The sequence below is a fragment of the Tinamus guttatus genome, unplaced genomic scaffold (assembly GCF_059628265.1).
Source record: "Tinamus guttatus ecotype Peru unplaced genomic scaffold, ASM5962826v1 Tinamus_guttatus_pri_ptg000659l, whole genome shotgun sequence".
Lineage (NCBI taxonomy): Eukaryota > Metazoa > Chordata > Aves > Tinamiformes > Tinamidae > Tinamus > Tinamus guttatus.
In genome coordinates, this window is record NW_028289193.1 from 2,409,224 (window position 1) to 2,430,140 (window position 20,917).

The 20,917-nt window shown below is 38.6% G+C and overlaps 1 protein-coding gene across 1 annotated transcript in view; it reads right to left on the reverse strand.

The window, feature by feature from the left end:
* ASXL3 (ASXL transcriptional regulator 3) overlaps positions 1 to 20,105 on the reverse strand; it is a 383,284-nt gene extending 363,179 nt beyond the window's left edge. The window contains exons 1-3 of the mRNA XM_088536351.1: positions 19,997 to 20,105; positions 18,532 to 18,643; positions 8,992 to 9,113 (exon numbers count right to left, since the gene is read on the reverse strand). Coding sequence (XP_088392477.1) covers positions 8,992 to 9,113; positions 18,532 to 18,643; positions 19,997 to 20,074 — 312 coding nt within the window. The 5' untranslated portion in view covers positions 20,075 to 20,105. The remainder of the gene's footprint in view (positions 1 to 8,991; positions 9,114 to 18,531; positions 18,644 to 19,996) is intronic.
* Between the last annotated feature and the right edge of the window lie 812 nt (positions 20,106 to 20,917).

Sequence of the window (20,917 nt, forward strand, 5' to 3'; positions counted from 1 at the left end):
TTTACGATTTCAAGTAACACAGAAATATATACAGCATGTATAATAGCTTGCATAAAGCGTATTTTCTCCTAAAAAGATGAGCTTCCATGTTTACATTTCAAATGCTTTCAATCACTTTGTGGTAAATGCTTGAGTTAAAAAAAAGCTGCAAGCTCTAAATTCCTAGAAGAACTGATCACCGTCAAAGTAATCTGTAAAACATTATTACCATTCTGCCTGCACAGCACAGAAATAGAGAAAATAAAGAAAACAGAAGTTCATGTGGTATGCAAGTTAAACATTAAAATCCTTCTCAAAATCATCACCAAAATATAGTACTTACGTCCAGCTTCTCATAAGCGAATTCTTAAAGTACATCTGTGAATCTCTCGTACATAATGAGCATGAAGAACTCCCAATATCCCTATTCATAAAACAGAACCTGTGACCATCTGTTGAATAACATTGCCATGGTCATTAGGCAGGGTCTGGCATAATTAAAGGCATTTGTTTAAATGCTGAAAACATTAAGTAACCTCTCAACCCAATTTGAACCAAAGAAACTCAAAATAACACAAAAATATGTGTACTAAGAAAACACAAATTCTGAAAACACGTGACAAAAGAAAAAATGAAGATACAACTAACAGTAATGTTCCAATCCAAGATGATTTTTTAAGAAGAGGTCATAAGGGCAGATCTCCTTCTACTTTTGGGAGTGTCCATCCCCACTGCGCACCAGTCTGCTGGAGGCTTCACCAATGCCACCGTCCCTTCTAAGAACAGTCTTTTCATATTTAGTTGACTTCAACATAGGAAAGACTTTTTTTTTTAAACTGATGTGACAAAATGGCAGACCATCTTCAATAAGAATAAAATAAAAAGGTTTTCCTTGAAGCAGATATGAAAGAAAACGATATAAACTAAAAGGTAACTGCGGGGAAAAAATACATCCCCAAAAGAATGCAGTAGATCCTGTCTAAGCCCCAAGAGCAAAATGTCAAGCTCTATGTTCTTATCTTACTGCTGCGTAGGATTTCTTTTAAATTATTTTTCTTTTCTCACAACTTTTCAACACATAATGAAACAATGCAGCATGCAAACAAACCATTAATGCAGAAAACCACTTTCATTTGAGTTTAAATGCATGACATGCTTGAATATTAAAAATTAAGTAAATAGCAACAAAGCTATGTTATACTTGGTTGCATTCAGCAACACTGTCCCAGATTTCTATTTGTTCCATAAATGTCAAGTTCTGAAGCTCGTATCATGAAACATAACCTTTGAAATTTCACACATTATGGATCAGAAATATAAAGCTATGGAATTCTTCTGTTCTGCCATGTGAAAAACAAGATCTATGATATGCTGAGAAAAGTCTATTGCACAAAATAAATAACAACTCTACATTATGGTCATGGATCCTGAATTGGCAAAGATGAAACAGATTTATAGTTTATCACTGATTCATTTAACACCATCATAAAATTCAGTCTTTGTCCTCTTCCTTATCCTCATTTTGTTAGTAAAATTAAGGAAGACTTTTATTCCCATGTCTCTCTTAAATTACAATCTCAGTGGCAACCTGTTTCATGGGTGCACTGAGCAGTTAAAATATAAGAGTGAGCACTACAAATCATGAAGAGCAAACACGTTATTCTCGGGATGCCACTACTACTTATAATTAACATGCATTAAAAGTACTCATTTGTAAACACACAGATGTAAAATTAACACAATAAAACAGATCTCTCATAGAAACAACTGCAAAATACAAAGTACTATTTCCAAACAGAGAACCAGTTAATTTACTTCCAGGCAGTCTTGTGGATCAAATACTGGTGCGACATGTACAAGAGCGATAATTTGGAAATCAAGAGAAGTCTGGTGCTATAATACCAAGCTGCAAGTTTGGAAATCTAGGTTGTATTTGTAAATTTTGTTAGCTAACTTCTAAAATACATGCCCATTCCTGCCCATGTCACTTTCCTGCCTTGTGACATATTTATTTTTGTTCTTGGAACAAAGATAATTCTTTAAAAAGCCTAATAAAGGGCACATATTTGTTCCCTGAGCAGCCTTGGCAGTGGTCAGGCAGTTTAAGTACAACTACAGTATATATAAACAACTGAACATCTGTTCTCCAACATGGAAATGAAGTACTCAGATATTTTTGGTGCAGAGATGGACATATGGATGTGCATTTATGTGAGTGTTCACACACCTGCAAGTCACTTCTACCTTCTACAGGGGGAACAATAATGCAACCACTGCTGCAATTGCTGCAGATCACTATCAAGAGCCAAGAAACCTTTTCTGTTGCTTTCCCAAGAGCAGAAACAAGAGAGAAGGACAAGAAAATCCACAATGGGCTCAACACCTCTTCAGACTTGCATGAGAATGGGGATGAAGATGGCATATGCTTCGACTCAATAATACTTCTTTTTTTTTCCAAAAAAGAGAGGAGGATTTTGTTTTGTTTTGAAATTGTGTGCATAATATTGAACTAATAATATCAGTAACTTTCAAAGTGCTTTTATGAGGAAATCTCTTTTTCAGGAGAACAAAGTACATATAGACAAGGAAACCACTTGCACACAGCAGCTTAAAAACAAACTAAAATAAAGGTAGAAATGTCAATACAAATTGTTAAGGCTTTCCTTTAAGTCAAATCTGCAGACAGACTTTGCACAGGATTCCAAGTATACAGGGGAGCTACAAGACTAGTTTACCATCCTCCAGATAAACTATCTCCATTGCAGAAACGTGCAGGACTGCACACACTGCAGCAGTGCAAGTAGTTAGAGCGTCCTGCCCCGCTTCCAGAAATTCAGCTTGGGTTCTGCCACACACGTGTCCACACATGGAGCCCTCCAGAAACCTCCCCAACAGACCAGAGCCACATTCGCAGGAAGCTGGTTCTGGTAGGGGCCTTCATCCCTACAGCCCTGAACCACTGGGAGCTGTTCCCACTCCTGGCTCCCCTGAAAATGGCAATCATTTCTAGGAATGCTTGAAAATCAAGGCAAAATTCGTGCTCACCCAGTATAATTTTACATGCTGGACTACTCAAATCAAAACCTAGTCTTTTCAACGTGGTCCAGAAGACGACAGTCACTTAGACACACACTGCTAGTATATGGAAAAATCACTTGGGAATGTAATGTGGAAAGACTAGCTGCTATGAACGGAGCCCAGCAAAATGGGGCTCTCATCTACAGTGATGATATAGGTCATTAATACTGCAGGAGCAACCAACCCTACCCAACTAGCTCACTTGGTTACTTAAAAATATGTTATCAGACAAGTGCAATGTTTACAACCATCAAGTTTACAGTGCCATCAACTTGAACATCAGAGACTTTGGAGCAGCAATAGCATCTACACAACAGAACTCAGAGACAACTTGCAATTCCTGTTTGGGAAGAGGATTCCACTCTATCAGGATGGCAGATTTAACCAAAAGTAACTTTCAAGTCAGGACACATTCTAGACAAGGGGTATTCCCCTAAAGTGAAGGGGTACCTATGTTTCAACACAGTAGCGTTCTGAGATTGCTAAATTTTTTTCTTAGTTATTTCTCGGAGTAAGAGATTCTGAATCCACGTTTATTAGAACATAAAACATGCAGAACAGCTGCAAGATCATGTTACGCAAACAACCTGAGAGAGAAAACAAGCAGACCTCCCAGAAACCAGGAATTATTAAATAACAATACAAAGAAAGAATACAGGGATCAGGCAGATTCCTACCCCTTTTCTTTCCATCACAAACAGGGGCTCCCCCGAGGACCATGGGGATGACCCAGAAGAAGGTCCCAGCACTAGTGTCCTGCGTCTTACCAAGGCACTGTGTGGAGCAGCTGGGAGGTGCTGCCCACGCATAGGACCCTCGGAGGGACATACCGTGCAGCCTGCCTTCGGGCTATGCAAGTGCTCCCGGGAGAGCTCCTGCGGGACCTCCTGCTCTTGCAGCTTCTTTTCAACATTATGCAGTCTCCTTGGCATGGCTTCTCTGTCCTTTTCCCTAGACTTCTCTTGGCAATGAGAAAATCAGTTTAGTTTATCATCTTCTACCTTCCATTTTCCTGAATGCATTTTGTAAATTCCACTGTCCCTTCTCAAGTCTCTCTAGAAGTCAAAAAGCAACAGGCCTTTCTTCTTTCCCATTTGTTGACTGGAAAATTTGTCAAGAATCATCAGTTATGCTGCCAAACGTCGGATCAAAGTCTTCAGCTACAGAGCCAGAATTCTCCAAATGTGGCCTTGATAAACTTGTAGTATCTGAAATGAAACAGAAGACAACGGTTAACAGAGACCCTGAGATAATCCAACAAACTCTCTACATCAAGGAACTCAGTGCAAGAATCATCTCTTTGTTCATTCTGGAATTTCAAAGCCTTTCCGGAAGACACCCTGCGCTCAAGTTGTAAGTGATAAGGACATCATGATCTGTCACCTTCATTTCTTTGGCAGAAGAGAAGGGGAAGCGGGGCAGGCACATACGATGCTTATATCAGAATATATGAGTGAGCAGTTCCTCGATGGAGCCAAAGGACAGAAACTACCCTACAGACAAATAGTGATTACTATGGACAGCAAAGTGCTTCAAGATAACTTGCATCTGACTGCTGTGATGGAAAGAAGTCCTGGCAGAATGAGTGTGATGGGGGCCAGACTGGTGAGTTTGCTCTTGTTCTTCTCTCATAGCAAGACAAGAAGTGCATGTGAGCTGAAGAAAGGAAAGCAAATCCACACCAGCATCAAGGGAGTTCAGGATTCTACCTTCAGTGCCAACGTAGGCACTCTGACAGCTTCAGCCTTAAAAAGTAAACAAACCCTTGATAAAGTAGTCCTGTGAATTTGGGCAAATTAGGGCTAAATTACACTGTTTGTCATTGTGCTCTGAAATTTAATCTTCTGTGCCTTCAGGTTGTAGGTTGGTTTCTAATAATCATGGTTGTGCTAGAAAGTCAGCGTGAAATGCATTTGGAACTGTACAGATCTAATGTCCTGTAATTCAAAATCAACGCATGAGCCAAAGCGTATCTTGCCCATAGCTCTCTTACTGCGTGGGGTTTTGCAGCTTTGTAAAAGCAGCCTTTGTGAAAAAGGGGCACGAAGTCGCCGCTTCTGCTACAAGAACAGATCATATACATTCCTTGTCCATGAAAGACTGCATCTACCCACTTTATGAATAGTGGCACATATATGAACCCAGCCACCACGCATGCAGACAAAGCCCAAAGTAGGAAAAACAAAACAAAACAGCAGCAATAACATACCTTGTGTAGACTCCCTTATTTCCTGAGCTTCTCTCCTCCCAAACCCACTTGGCTGCTGTTTCTGGAGTTTCTGTCTCTACAAAGAGATCTGGATGCCCAGCACAGTCTCAGACATGTCCTGGTCTGTATTCAGATTCTGAGTCTGAATGGAAGTGTCCTTCTCTTCTCCCAAAAGAATATTTATGGGAACCCATCTTGGTGCTGATTCCAAGTGCCAAAAGTGAGGTAGGCTTTTCTTCCATGTCTGGAAGGTCTACTATCATCCCAGACATCGTTACATTGCGTCTTCGAGTTCTTTATTCTCTCTTGGCACTGCCCCAGGAAACAACTGGTACATTGATGGACAAGATGCTCTTACACTCGGCTATGAGAGTCCACCAGACACTAATACCACCTCAAGGTCCTGGATTTTCACACATGCTCAGTGTTACCTACATGAGGCCAGTTTGCAGGTATAATAATTTCTTCTGAGAAACAAGAACATCTTCCAAGAACATCTTGATAGATAGCCCAATCTGTACATAGAGAAGACTTCCAAAAAAGTATCACCCCAAGTCAACGGAAGAGAAACTTGACCACAGAAAGGCAGGGTAGATACTATGCCATGACTTGATGTCCATACTTGAGTTAGCCTTGTCCAGAGCAAGAATAATTCACACAAGGCTGTGACCACCACTAGCAGATGCAGGTGTAGTTCAGTACTTTCCTGGGAAGATGTCCTTACACGAATCTACATGCCAAAACTCTCAAGTGTGAAAATGAAGCAAATCAGTATGGAACTGATCAGTACTGACGGGAGTGACAGCAAGTCACCCACCCCTTCTCCAAAGGTACTGGATAAGCAATGGCTGGGGACACATACCCACTCACTCCCAAAAGCAGAAGGGAAACAGAAATCTTTCAAATCTGCCATCAGAAAGCCAAGCACAAAATGCAGTTCTACAGCACACACTTTTCTGTCTAAACACTCATGAGTGGGGGATATTTTGTTTGTACTCAGATACTATTCAAGAGCAAACCTGAAAGTCCTTCAAAAATGAAAAATGAAACATATATCAGTGATGAAATGCTCAAAATGTCTTTGCCCAGCAGGGACACTAGGAATGGTCGTGAGGCTGGAAAGCTCCCAGGCTAGAAGGGCAGCCTGTGTTGGGCAGGTGAGGAGATGTGGTCTGACCTGTCACAGACCCTTGAGGGTCCCGTGGGGTGGCAACGTCCCCCCGCACTGCTCCCCATGCCAGTGCTTGGGGACCGTCCCCGTGCCAGTGCTACGTGGGAAAAGCCAAGATCCAGAGCCAGAGCTCAGAAAATGCCCTGTCCTCCAAGCTCAGCTCAAGAAATCCAATATTGTTACTAATTTGCCTCATGGGAATATCTCAAAATGCTGATAATTAAATGAAAATGTGATATTACTCTTTGCAATCTAAACCTCGAATAACCTCTACAATTCTTTAAAACAGTCAAATCATAGATAAATCCAGCATAAAATATTTAAACAGAATGGCACATGGATAGAATGAGTTAACAAACAACACAAGCATCAGAGAAAATCTTCCCATTCTAGCTCCAATATTCAGCAGTACTTCACACTGTCAGCTTGCCTCTCACTTGACAAATACACACAAGATCAAGTTAATTAGCTGAAGTCGTTGTTCTTAAGTAAATATAACAATGGTTGAAAGACTATATTATAGCTTTTCAATCTGTGAGGGCTGTTTAGTAATACAAAAAAAAAAAAGGCAACAGGATAATGGGAAGAGTCCATTATGACATATATACAATATGCACATGTTTATAGAGTATAAATGTTTGTAGCTGAGAGCATGATCATGGCTCATCTTCTGCTACTTCAGAACTGAACCCGTAAGTTAATGCAAGTTGGAGGGATACTGCATAAAGCTGCTTAGATCCTCTTGTGTATCAAGAACTACAGGCTATTCTTCATACAAATTAAATGTATTATGTATCCATAAACACAATAGAAAGAATGGCGAATGGAAAGAAGAATAAAATTCCAACAGTAATTTTATAAATGAAATCACTGTTAAAATTTATTCACCTTTGCTACAAGATTTACAATACCAACTGAAATCAGCAGCATGCATAATAACATCACTATATTGTTATTATATTGTTATCTTGCTATATGTTTGTGTTATTTATACTTATGGTTATATTGCAATATTATTAAATAAATAGCAAATGCATTCAAACTACCCCATGATACAAATGTCCATTTGCAAAATACTGTTCATAGACAAAACATTTTAGTGAGAGCTGTAATAATAATCTCATAACCTGAAGTACAAGATCTAATTACCATCTACTTAATTAAAACTGATTTCTTACTATTGATTGCTTAACTTTCTGATGTTCATCTAACCCAGCTGCCCTAGGGAATGTTTTCAGATTCCCATCATTGTTATGACTTTATATATTAATTAAGCTACTTTGATTAGTTTGCCCTTTTTAAATTATCCCCAGTGCTACAAAGCTGCTAAGTGACAAAGTCGCAGGGTTTAAACAGTTTATACAAGTTATAGTACAAGTTATACAAACTTAAGTGGCTTCGCTCTCCTTTCTCCGTCCCTTCTGCCCTTCCCCGGTCCCAAGGAAGCTCACGTAGCACAACAGATGCACATAAAAGAAAAAGTTCCCCCAAAGTTGCACATATTTTTCACAGCCATCCACAGAGCGAGCTGCTTCTTGCCTACAGCTCAGTTTTCCTGACTAAGCAGACCTGAAACCCTAATTAAACAATTCCCCCCAGTCCTCGAAGCCTGTAGGTACAAGATAACCTTACGTGGATGATTGAGGTCTACCTATTTTAGAGCATTTAAACTCAAATGACATGAAAAATTAAGTGCAAATACCTAAGTGTTTTGAGATGTGGACAGGCTTTGCTTAACTGAAGCCTAATTCAGTAACTCTGCAATAACATACCCTGTGAAATACTATACCTCAGTTGCACATACCCACGAGAACAGTTAGGAGAAAAATTAAAGCAACACCATCTCATTATACTAAAATGTTTGGAAAAGTTGTATGTCATTTTCACAGTCTTTATGAGTCTGAAATAATCTCTACATATTGAAAATTGAGAGGTGATAGTGGCTTTTTTTTTTTGAATGATCATTTTTAAGCTTTTTTCATCTGCTGTAACTTGAGCTAATGTGGTACTGTTAGAAGGGTAGTTTTCACTTTGTTAAGCTCTCAGTTACTATCTGACTTTGAATACTCAAGCTAATTTTAAAGGCTTTACTGTTTGTTGTGCTACCTAAATCATTCAAAATCACAGCTCGCTCAAAAATGTGATTCCCTCCCAGCCCCCCAATTTATGCACTGCAGTTATCAGGTACAGTACGTAAAAGATATTTTACTGAACAGACTATACAGAAAAAATGAACAGCAGCAGAAATACCTAACTGTAATTCTTCCTAAATTCTTTTCTTTTTAGCCTAACTTGCAATTTCCAACATGAATGCTTACATAAGAAAACTGGGGATGTGACAACACAAACAATTCTACTTGAAAAGCATTTAAGAAAAACCTCAAAAATACTGCAAATAGCAGGACTGCAGCAGCAGCCCCCTCTCCCCCCTCAATGCACAGCTAGACAAAGTGTTAAAATCCCCGCAGAAACACCTTGAAATCCCGCTGATCTCTCGTTCGTGTAGTACTGAGGCAGTGAAAAGGCACCTCGGGCTCAGGCAATACCAGCTTACCTGTTTAAGTGCTTTCTTTGTGTGCTGCTGGAAGGAAGATACTAGCTTGCTTTGCACGGGTGCATTAGTAAGGCTTGAATCACGATTGGAAGACATTTCTTCAGATGTCTGCTTTGGGCAAACTTTATAAAAAGAAAAAAAAAATACTGTTATGGGGTTATCTTTCCTATGTATCTTGGAGAGTCATGAAAAAAAATGCCAAAAAAATAAGCCAGTACCTGGAAAACAAAGAGTCAGGTATAAAATTCAGCTAATCCTGAAGTCCAAATGAACTGAGAACCTGGCCATGTTCTAAATAAATGCTTTGCTGCACGAATATTTATACCTCATCATATCCTTTCTGTGCAGTTCTGGAGGCCCTGCATATTTTGCCTTCCAGGTCCTGCAAGGTAACTGAAATAGTTTATCCGTGGTTTTCCCACAGAAGCTAGACTAAAATTCTTTTCCTTCCCAAGACATTTTTAATGCATTATTGTGTCTCTAAAGGTGTAGTTATACAAGAGATACTGATGACCTGTGCTGTACAAATATTTATAAATATGTAACTTCAGAACAAATTGTAATGGCTTCTTTGGAGCCAGACTAATCTATTTTATAAGCACTTCTTGGTAAGAACACACACTCGCCTGTTTAATGGGTGGACTGGAATAGCCTGCAAAGAGGAATCCTGGTCTCTCATGCAATACACACTGCTATTTGTCAGCCTTTTTAATAATACATGTTCTAATGAATAAATACTACAGTACTTGCTTTAAACGGCTTCTGGAATACATGCTATTTGAGACACTGAAAAAGTCTCTTGGTGAAAAATTTAAGGAAATATGATTAATTGCTTTTAAAAACCCAGCTTTATTTAATAGACTTGAAAACTATGAAAATAGCTGCAGGATCCTATTAATCTTGGTAGCCAGCATACTTGACAAAAACACTGTAAAAAGATGGTAAAAAAAAGCCCTTTCCACCCTTAAAGCCTTTCATTACTGTTATTCTCACCAGTGATTTAAGACAGCCAAGCTAAACCAGCATTAACGTGGATGCCCAAATTGGGCCGTTTTCTCCCATTCTCCTGTGCTGGGGCAATTCAAGGCCTGTCTTCCAGCCCGCTGCTCGAAGCTGCTCCACATGCTGACATATTTTCCTCATAATGCTTTGCAACTGCGTGTGGTTTTCCAAGGTTTGCCGTAGTCAACACATCTAACTCAAAGCAGCCTGAAGAACCTCAAAGCAAGTTGCACAGACATGTGCCAGGAATAATTTTAGCTCTTTGTTTGCCTGTTTTTCTCCTCCCATCCTTCAATCGGATGGGCAGACACCTAAAGTTGCATTCAATATTCTTCTGTTTTCAGCAATGCCTCATAGACTAAATATTTAAATGGCTTTTTCTTTATATTTGTGAGACAATTTAACTATCAATAATTAAAGGCCTCCATAAGATAACATATTAAATATTTGTTTCCTTATTGCAAGGATAAATCCAGAATACCTACCTCGGAGAATATACTTTGTTTTATGACATTGACATTGTGTCAACATAATTTTCATAGTAGATAACGAATTTTCATCGCTAGATAAGACAAAGTCAGTTTTCTCACGAGATTTATAACCAATATTAGCCCCTATGGTGTCTGATATTTGAGGGGGTTCTTTACGTACAGCATCATCCGGTTTGGAACAGTCTTTTCCAGCTGATGAGCAAAACTTACTATCAAAAAAGCTGGCATAAAGGAGCAGTAGAGCATCAGCAGAAAACAAACTATCTATTTTATATCCTCTAAATCTCTGCAATCCCTGCTCCTGTGACCGAAAACACCCACACCAGAATAAAAACCTGTCATGCCAAATTACCCAGGTTCCGTTTGGTCTCTTCTTTTAAAAAGAGTTTGTTTGTTTCTACTATGTTTTCTGGCAAAGTCTGAGAGTCAAAGAACTGAAGGAGAAAGCAGAGCTACTGGGAGGACAGCAAAGGCCAAAGCTGGGGAGACTAGGACAGAACACGTGTGAAAATGGCAAAGAATGCAAACTAGGACACGGTTACCTGTCCCCAACCTGCTATGAAAATGGATTTCTACTCTCTGGGATGACTAGGACTCCTACTACCTTCTTATCCAAACGGGCAGTTCTGACTGTTGTGGCTCTGTTTGGAGACATTATGCCGAGGTCTCCCCTATTCACTTTGGCTCTAAGGTTTGTCACAGAGGCATGGCCACACTAACTGGTGGTTCTCGACCCTGCAAGGGTCAGAAATCAAGATAATTCTACATTCATTTTGTGCTTGCATTTGTTTTTATTTCAATAACAACCTCTTAAATTTAAAAGTGAAGTTATGACATGTTCCAGGCCATACTGCTTCTTTTGATCATGACTTCAACATTAAATAGAATATTATTATCAGTGTTTTTGTTTCTTTTGATTCATTAAAAAATGACAAAGAAGTTAAATCAAGGAAAAGGGATCACTCTAATTGGTGAAGTTACTGGGACTAAACCCTGCTGAAGTCAGAAAGTAGCTTTCCATAATGTCATCTCTTCTGCAACTACAGGAGGAGAAACGCACTGTAAACTGGTTCGGATTAGCACAACTCAAAAATAGGTTTCTTTGGAGCTTTGGAAAAAAAGGGCAACCCGAGGACAAAAAATCTTGCCCTTCCTGTAGTCTATGATTAAAGAAATAGCTACATGAGGCTGGAATCTACTGCTTACAAATTCTAAAGGACAGAGTGATTAGATTTCATTTATTAACTATAAATGATACTTGCTTTATAAAATATTTTATTCATAATAAATATATTCCTTCATATTCCTTGTAGCTTAGAATAGTGAGAAGCTACTTTAAATACTGGCATTTCCACGTTTCAATTAAATTTCTGTTTTAATCCAGGTACAAACGTAACCATCTAATACATACAATATACCAGTACCTGTTTTTCAACAATACTGGCTATACATATTAAAAATCTGAATATATTATGCTAATTTTTAGCTTAAGAGCATAAACAGGCTATTCTCTTGCTAGCAAAAGTAATACCAAAATGGATATACAGGCTTTATTTAGTGACAAAGAAAAATGTTTATTATTTACCAAACAACATGAATAAACATTTCTTTATGAAATTAAATACAAATTCAAAACAATGAATTTAGGTCTTAAAGCATTTTTTTTTAAATTCGTTATTTAAATCAATCTCTCAAGCCAAACTCTCACTATTCTACAGTGATTGTGACTATAGAAAATTTTATTTATTTATTCATTCATTTATATGGAAAGGGTACAACTGCTTTTCTCTGAACAAGGCAGAAGTGGAATAAGGAAAAATGTAACAGAAAACTGTGTCAGTATATGAAGGGAACAGTGATAGTCCTCTTGGAAAAAAAAAACCCTGGAGTTTACAATGTTTTTCATTCTACTGCGATAAACAAAGCAAATAGCAATTGAAAAACCAATTCAAGAAGAGCTAATGGTCCTGGTACATATACCCAGCATTGGAAAGCTGGAACCACTTTGTCCATGAGCAGTGAAGATACATGAATATTGCAAGATTCTTGTCCTCTAGAAGGAAGTTTAATGAGAAAAGTCTGTGAAAAAATAAACTGAATGGGAGGAAGAGAAGAATCCAGAAAGAATGCAACAGATTAAGGAAAAATTTGAGTAACAAATAAGAGGATTCACCATGGTAGAAGAAAACAAGAGCAATATGAAGCTTCCAGCCAGCAATTCCAGTTAGTGGAGAACAACTAGTACCGATTTTAAATCAGCTCTTCCAAGGGCCAGGACTCAGCAAAGGAATAAAGCAAAAGGCAACTATTAAATCATAAAGTGCAGGGTTATGAGCTAGAAGAGCAGCTGGGTTTCTCACGATAAGACTCCTTAGTGAGTTTTTACAGGGCGTAAGAGAAGCATGTTAAAAACACCTTTGGTAACCTTCTTAAAAACAAACAGAAAAACAACAGAAAAAACCACTTCTCCCCTCCATTTTTCCAAGACCAGCAATGATAATTTTGGCAGAAAGCTACGCTTTACAGGAGTCTGCAAAAGTGTCTTTTAATTTTGAATTTTATAGGACATCTCACAAATTTTATATGAGTTTTTATGTTAACTTCCCCCCAAAATTATGATAGCCCCACAAAATATATTAGAATGTAAGTTTCTTCAAAGAAATAATTTTTACAGGAATACAATTTAAAATTACTGTCTCATTGCCACTAAAAGTTATTAGGAATAATTATAAACAGATTTATGTAACTAGATAGGCAGAAAAGCTCCTGGAGCGCTCTAAGGGGATTATTTTCCCCAAATAAATAACACAATTGATTCATTCCAGCCAGCCCATACTGATTTAAAATCAAACCAGTAAAATCAACAGCAGTTCACTTCCTTCTTTGTTACAGAAACCACAGCAGAAGTGAAGGATTGTTTACTAATGGCCACATTACAAAACACTAATTAATATTGCTACCATATGCTAAAGACCATAGTCTATCTCAAGCATAAAATACACGGACACTTGAGGTATGAAACTACACAGAGAACTGCTCTAGAAAAACAAGCACACAAAATCTCTCTAAAACATCCATAAAATTCAATATTTTCTCTGGGTGACACCGATCAATACTTGTATTGACATAAATGGTCACCGTTTGCCAATACAGATGTATCAAGCAATTTACTTAAATCATTCTTTGATCTCTAGAGCCCAACTTGCAAATTCTGAACAGTTCAGAGCGTGACTGTTTCAAAAGCAAAAACCAACCTGGGATGTCGTTAATTGTACGAGTTCACCAATTATGCAAAAACAGATGCATACAGCAAGGGCAACTCTGTAACTGTGATACTCTTTTTGGAAGCCAAAACCAGCATTTTGAAATGAGGAGTAACATTCGACTTTTTTGAGGGGGAGAAGACATCACAAATACATCACTGGGATTGTAACTCACATTGAATCACATTCTATTCTGCCTACTTTTAGGCCCAAACATTTGGTGAATCCCTGAAAACTGACTACGCCAAAAGAAGTCAACAATTACCACTAAAAAATATAGGCAGTCATCACTAAGCCACCGATTCCACCCATTAACTCCACTACACAGCAAAACACAGCAGATGAGAAGGATTTCTCCCTGAAACTCCACAGCATCTCCTCATTCTTGCCCCTTCATGGCAATGAGACTCATGAAAGCTAAGCTCAACCCCAGATACAGTATTTTTATAGATATTTGTGGAGAGATGAAAGAAAAAAGGGGAAAAAATGAAAAACTGAATCTCTCGTGTCAGCCAGCACTCAAAATATTCTCCAACTCTTCCTTTAGCAGCTGCTTTTGCTTCCGAAGACCCTACCGTGCACGCCGATGTTGCCACGTACTCCAGACATATTCACCAGAATCCTCTACTGGCTTTCCCAAGGAACAGAGTGCTAAGAACGACAGGTTTTCCTGAACGGCCACAAATTCCATTCGTGCAAAGGAAGTGGATATCTAAATGTGGATTCAGCTCTCAAGCAATGGTGAATACTCGTTCCTCCCCACAGGACTTGGCTGAACGGCTTCGTAGTGCAGAAAGCACAAGGTGTTCAAAAGCACAGCAGCTGCAAATGCCAAATTCCAGGATTCGGCGTGAATCTGATCCTCTATCTCCCAGCATTCCGTCTACCACCTCTAAGAAAACTGCATCAGAAATGAATTCAGCCACTTCATTTTCATTTCATTTTCCTAAAACTTTAGGAAAACTTCCTAAAACTTTTCCTAAAACTTTAGGAAGTGCTGGGAACCACGATGTCTCAAGGGGAAATTAGATTCCCCACATTTGGGCAAGCTTGAGGACCTGTGTTTGGACTGGGATGGGGAGGGAAGGCGCAGGCAGCGGGATTGCTGCCTCCTCCACATCGGATCATTGTACCTGGGAATAGCGGTGAAGAGCAGTGCAGTGGGAAGACAGTCTCTAATCAGCTGCTCTCTCTATGAATTACCCTGCTCTCAGAAACCCTGGGGACGGGTGTTTTGGACAACAGAATATTCTACTGATGGGCAAAAGGATTTATAGCCATCCTTTTCCCAGACAGGAGTAACTGGGATTTTAATACTTTCCTTACTGCCTGCATCTTTACATACTACCTCTGTTTTTGAGTGGAATGGATTTATAAAAATTTATGAAAGATTGTTACAGAGTTTCTGTTGAAATCCTATTCTGCACAAGGTTAACAAGGCAACACGAAGAGTTTCTTTAACACATGGCTTGGGAAGAAGGTGGGGAAAGGCAGATTTCTGCACAGCATCTGCAAAATCCACAGGTATGGGCATTCCAGGTACCAGTTTAGTAAAGCTAGCGTCAACAGCTTTCAACGAGTCAACTGTTTGACTTGTATTTCGACAACACTGACATACTGTGAGGAATTTTTACACTATATATGAATATAGAACTGTGATAATCTCTATATTAATTTGTTAATAAAATGGCTCAGTTGTGCCTGCTGGTGAATAATGCAATTCCTCCCCGTTTGAATGCCAGCTGCTACTTGCAGACTCAGAAGTCTGCAGAGTCTCATCCAAAGCCCCCAGACAGGGAGGCTCTTGCTGAAGTTCCTCTGTTACAGCCTCATCCTCTGCTTCCTGCTCTCTTAAAAGCGAATACTTTTTAGATCCTCGCTGAACAATTTCTCTTGACATTTAATTCCTCCATCGGAACTGGAGCTTCTAGAGCCTACCCCATAAAAATCCAATCAATGAAGCAATTAAGAATACAGCACATCTGAACTCCGGAGCGTTTCCAAGGCGCGGAGATGTTCTGGCCTGAACGTCGCCTTTAGACTGGGCAATGCTGTGCTGGGGGGTGGGAAAAAGTCTTAATCTGAAAAATTAACCAGATAAGAACTATTGATACGCCTGGTCGGCTAGATGAAATATTGCCTGTGGAAATACCTTTTCTCAAGTATTTCCGAACTGATCAGGTCACCTCCTTATCTTTGGGAAACTAGAAAGGACCTCTTAAATTCCTCAGGACAAGGAAGGTCTTTGTTCAGCCAGGAGATCTTGTAGCTCTTTTCTAAATGCTTAACTGCTTTTCGTGTTTCGTAATTCTTTCTTACAGCTCTAATGAATGCAATACAGTCACAATCATTTAATTAATGCTATACCCAAAGGAAAAACCACTCCTATATTCCTAAATCAATATTACCAGAGTTACAGCCCAAGAACTGCACTGAACTAATTAGTGAGAGCATCTCGCTCATGTTCAATTCACTTTCCACTGTGATCCTTAAGTGCTTTTCAGATTTCCTGATTTCCTGAATATATATCTTCACTGCAAATATGATCTATTTTCTTTACTTTAAATTGTAATTAAATTTTTGCTGTCCAAACGCAATCATTTACCAGGGCAATCGAGAGGGGTCTCAACATTATTATTTATTGCTTCATCAATACATTTAATCAGGAAGGATTTTTATGCTTTTCCAAAAGCATTGAAAAAGATACCGAAAGAAAAGGGGCCAAATCACATCTCTCAAGAGAGCAGCAGAAATACCTACTTCGGATGATGATTCCTACTCCTTTGCAGATCTAATCATTTGCAGCTTTTAATCCACTTAAAATTGGCTGCATTGACTGGGCATGATACTATTTTTAAGCCAGGTATTAACACACAAATCAGATGCCTTATAGAATTCTAAATATATGTCAACAGTTACCTTTATCAACCAAACTTGTTATTATCAAACATGTTTGATAAAACCGTATTCTGTATCAGATGACAGATACAAGATTTGTCATCTTCAATTCTGTATTGATCACACTCAGCATTGGCCTTTATATGTAATACAAACTCAATATTCTCATCTCATTTACTCTCTTAAAATACACTGATTGCATTATATATAGATATATACATAAACATACATTATTTCTTATCTATATAAACCTCACAGTTTTCCAAGATTTGTTAAAGACGCATGGGAATACTCTCAGCTTTAAAAAGAATCTAAGTGAAAATTATGCTCTACCCCAATATATAAAAATGTTATATTTTCGCAGCTGCCCTTTTATTTTCTCATAACTGCTGGAGTATTTTTCTAATTACTGTAAAGTGAAGAAGTGAAGCCATTACTGTAAAGTGAAGTGAAGAAGGAGAAGTGACCTCCTTCAAAACAATCCCCCCCAGTTAGACACTTCTGGCATCTCGGCATCCTTATTAACATCCTGCCGTTTGTAAATACTTGGCATGCTTTGGCTATGATTTTTGTTTATTTAGTAACTTCGGCTTCCTCTTCCTATGTCTAAGTGCATTTGCCCTGCTTTTCACTGCTGGGTTCTTCCTCTGACTTGGGCAGTGTACACCAACAAATTCTTCTTGGATGATTGCCGAAGAACTCAATATATTTACATATAATCAGTCATACATGGAGCATACACTACATAAGCATAAAAACACTGCACGTGCAGTCTGCTTAACTCAAAACCATAATGTATCAAAGAAAACGAAGAAGCAGAGCCATTAAAAATTCATGACTTTTCCATTTCCATTGGGCTTCATATGCTTCCCCACTAGTTTCAAAACAACTTATAGGTCATTCTGTTACCAATATCACCAAGTATTTGGTAATATTTGAACACTGCTGGGGAGCAATACTGCACTAGCAACATCAGCCTTGTGCAGCTAGAGCACAGAAGCTAAGTCAGTCACTCAGGATCAGAAAGGAAGCCGAGCACAGATCCGAACCAGGTCTTTCCATGTCCTAGTTATAAATAGGACATCCTCTTGCAACGCACAGAGCAATCCCAGGCAGGAGACTGCAGCCCAGCAGTGGGACAGGTTCCAGGGGGGTAGGCACAATGGAAGAACAGCTCAAGGAAAGGTTTATTGCAGCAGCACACAGCCCTGGGAAGCTGGATTCTTGTACAACGCATCCGCTTTACAAGCAGAACAGCAGTGTATCCCTCATAATAAGAATAATCACCACTATTACTTTTAGGTGGTTTAGGAACCGTGTTTTCTTTATGTGCAATTATTAGCTCTCAAAAATGGAAATGCCTGCTTTCTAAGGTTGTCATTTGTTATTTGCTTGAAATATTTCATTTTGTCATTGTTTCAGAGAAAAAGAATTCACCTGCTTTGATAGCTCAGCATGTCTTTATACTGACAGGGCAGCGGGAGAATCTGTGCCTGAAACAGAGAGACACAAATCCCTGTTCTATGCCAGGACCCACACACACCCCCACTGACCCCACTGAGCTGTTATGAACATCTGTCCAACCTCTGCAGGTTTTAAGTAAGGCCACTTAGTGCACTGTGGGGTCTGGAACAACATGAGCTAAAATCCTGTCTAGTCACAACAGTCCCCGCATCAGCACTTCATAGGTTTTACACGACTAAGGCAAATAAAGACACTTGATGGCCCAGATTTCTTTACAAGGCCCAAACAGGTAAAGAGCAATCAAAAATATTTTCACTGAGCGCAAAGCATTACTTACACAATTTAGAAATCCCACCATGAAAATGTTAGGTAAATATTACTTCTCCCCCCCGCATAACTTCTGATGTTGAAATAACACCTACCACCATTTTCATCTCCATTATTATTGTTTGTCTCAGCCATTTCAGTGCCATCTAACTCAGATTCACATCCTAAATCCAATGTTCCATCAGCAGGGCACGTTGATTCTTCTTTCTACAGTCAAAAAAGAAAAGAAAACTAAAATCAAAATGAAAAAAAAAATCAATCATGATCCTGGCGCATCTCCAAAAATAGATTTTTGCAATGTATTGCATGCTTATATTCCAAAATACAGAATAAAATAACTTGTAAATTAATTGCTTCAGAGGACTATGTTAAAACAGACCTTTAAGCAAGACAACTTGCAAATGAAAAACAACAAAGCTATTTTGCGATCATAATATGCTCTTTATTTGAAAACTGTCAAATAAAATGAAAATTCCTTCACTTTTTTTTTTTTCCTCTAATAACAGAAACAGGTTTGTTGTTTGGCCGTTAGAAATGCTAGGCTTCCAGCTGAATGTCCAGAGTGCTGCAGCAAAACACAGATCCTTTAATGTTTCTCTTTGCCTTTGCCTGTTTCCTGAATTCAAATGGCTGAAGCAACCTGGAGCCCACAAGCATGGGAGCGATTGTGAATACCTGGATTTGTGCCAAGAATATCTCCACATTTAAAGCAAAACAACAGCATTTGTTTTAGTAAATTAGAAAATGGAGCTCCTGTAACCCATTAATTCGATCACAAATGTACAATTTGTAGTTAACAGGAACAGGCAAATGCATACGGTTTTTATTGCGTCTAACCCGTACATGTAATTTGTCTGCCACGAATTTCAAAAGATCCTTCCCCCCACAGCAACAAATTTAATCGATTACATTTAGACTGCCCCAAACATGCAATCTCACTTTATTCTTTCTCACCTCTGCTTCACATTCCCCCGTTCCTATCATGAAGCCACTCTAGTTTGGTTATATATTTAGAACAATTTTCTTTTTGTCCATGAAAAAATATCATATGTACATCAAAAAAAAAAAAAAAGAGGAACAAGAAAAACAGCACTCAGTCAAGACTCTCTCAGTACAATTATATTCCCAGTCAAAAATAATAGCGCAATCTGGAAATTAAAAGCTGATTTATATTAGACTTGCAAATAGTTTTCTACCACGCAAAAATCAAACGTTAATACAATTACTTAATGAGAGAGTCAGCGATCCTCTTGAGCTCACTACTCACAAAACAAAGACCTTTCTGTTAACAGCTCTGAAAAGCAGCACTTTAGCTGAGCTACAACATGTTTTTTACACCAAATGCCAAATTCAAGAACATGTATACGCTTTCTAAGATAAAACAGTGAGTGTTTACTTTCATTATAAATCCTTTTATAAGACATCTGAAAGCAGTTAGAAGGACTATCAGGTCATTTCCTCTCCAAAGAATCTAATCTGTTTACCTTTATATCTACTGAGACATTCATAAAGTGGATTAATAGCTCTGTGTATTTTCTATACACAAAAATGGGAACTTACTTTGAGCGCGTAGAGTCCCGACTTCCCAGGGATTTTGAAGAATGTTCCATCACCTACACGAGTGTTAGTATGAAGCATTGCATTCAGGCAGGCTAATGGAGAGGTTCCACTGAAAAATAAAATTGTGCAAAAATAAACCAGTCCAAGATTGAGCGCCTCTTGTAAAACTATTCCCTCGATCTATTTTTTTTTAAGTCATACTTGCCTGGCTATTTTTTTTTTTAATTCTCTCAACCCTGAAAACATCTACATTACAATAACAGGCCAGTTTCAAACTTAATCATATGCATCTGTCCCCTAGGCTCGAGGCTAAAAGTCTGTGAATTATAATTATGCTTTTCTTCGCACAGCAACCAGCCCCACATTCTGCAAGAAGCAAAGTCCAAATATTTATGTGGAATTACTTCGCAAATAACACCACGAAGCCTCATTTTTAAAACGTTACAGACAATGTGGCTGCTGCACATGAATGATCAAAACAGTACCAAATTCAAGGGCAGCTGCATCCCATAGGATGAAAGGCAACAAAAGAATAATAAAGAGCCCAGGAAGAGCACGTTTAAAATTAAGAGTGATATATAGTTAAACCTCCTCCTAACGTGGCCTGTATGTGTTACTATACATACAATATACGTACATTTATACTTCTGTGAATCACTATGCTTTCTACTTAGGATTGTTTGAGATGAAGAGGTTAACCCATTCAGGGTAGTAATTAAATGCAATACTGTCGTGGAACGTGTGCTAAGAGACTATTTAAGAAGAAACTCAACAGAACAAAATAGTGTTTGCACACACATCTCTGATACATGCATGCATACAGCAGAAAAAGCAGCAAACATTTTGATACCAGATAAACTTTTGAGAACGATATAGGTTTATCTTAGAAACAGTGGGAAAGGAGTTATTCACAAAACTGTC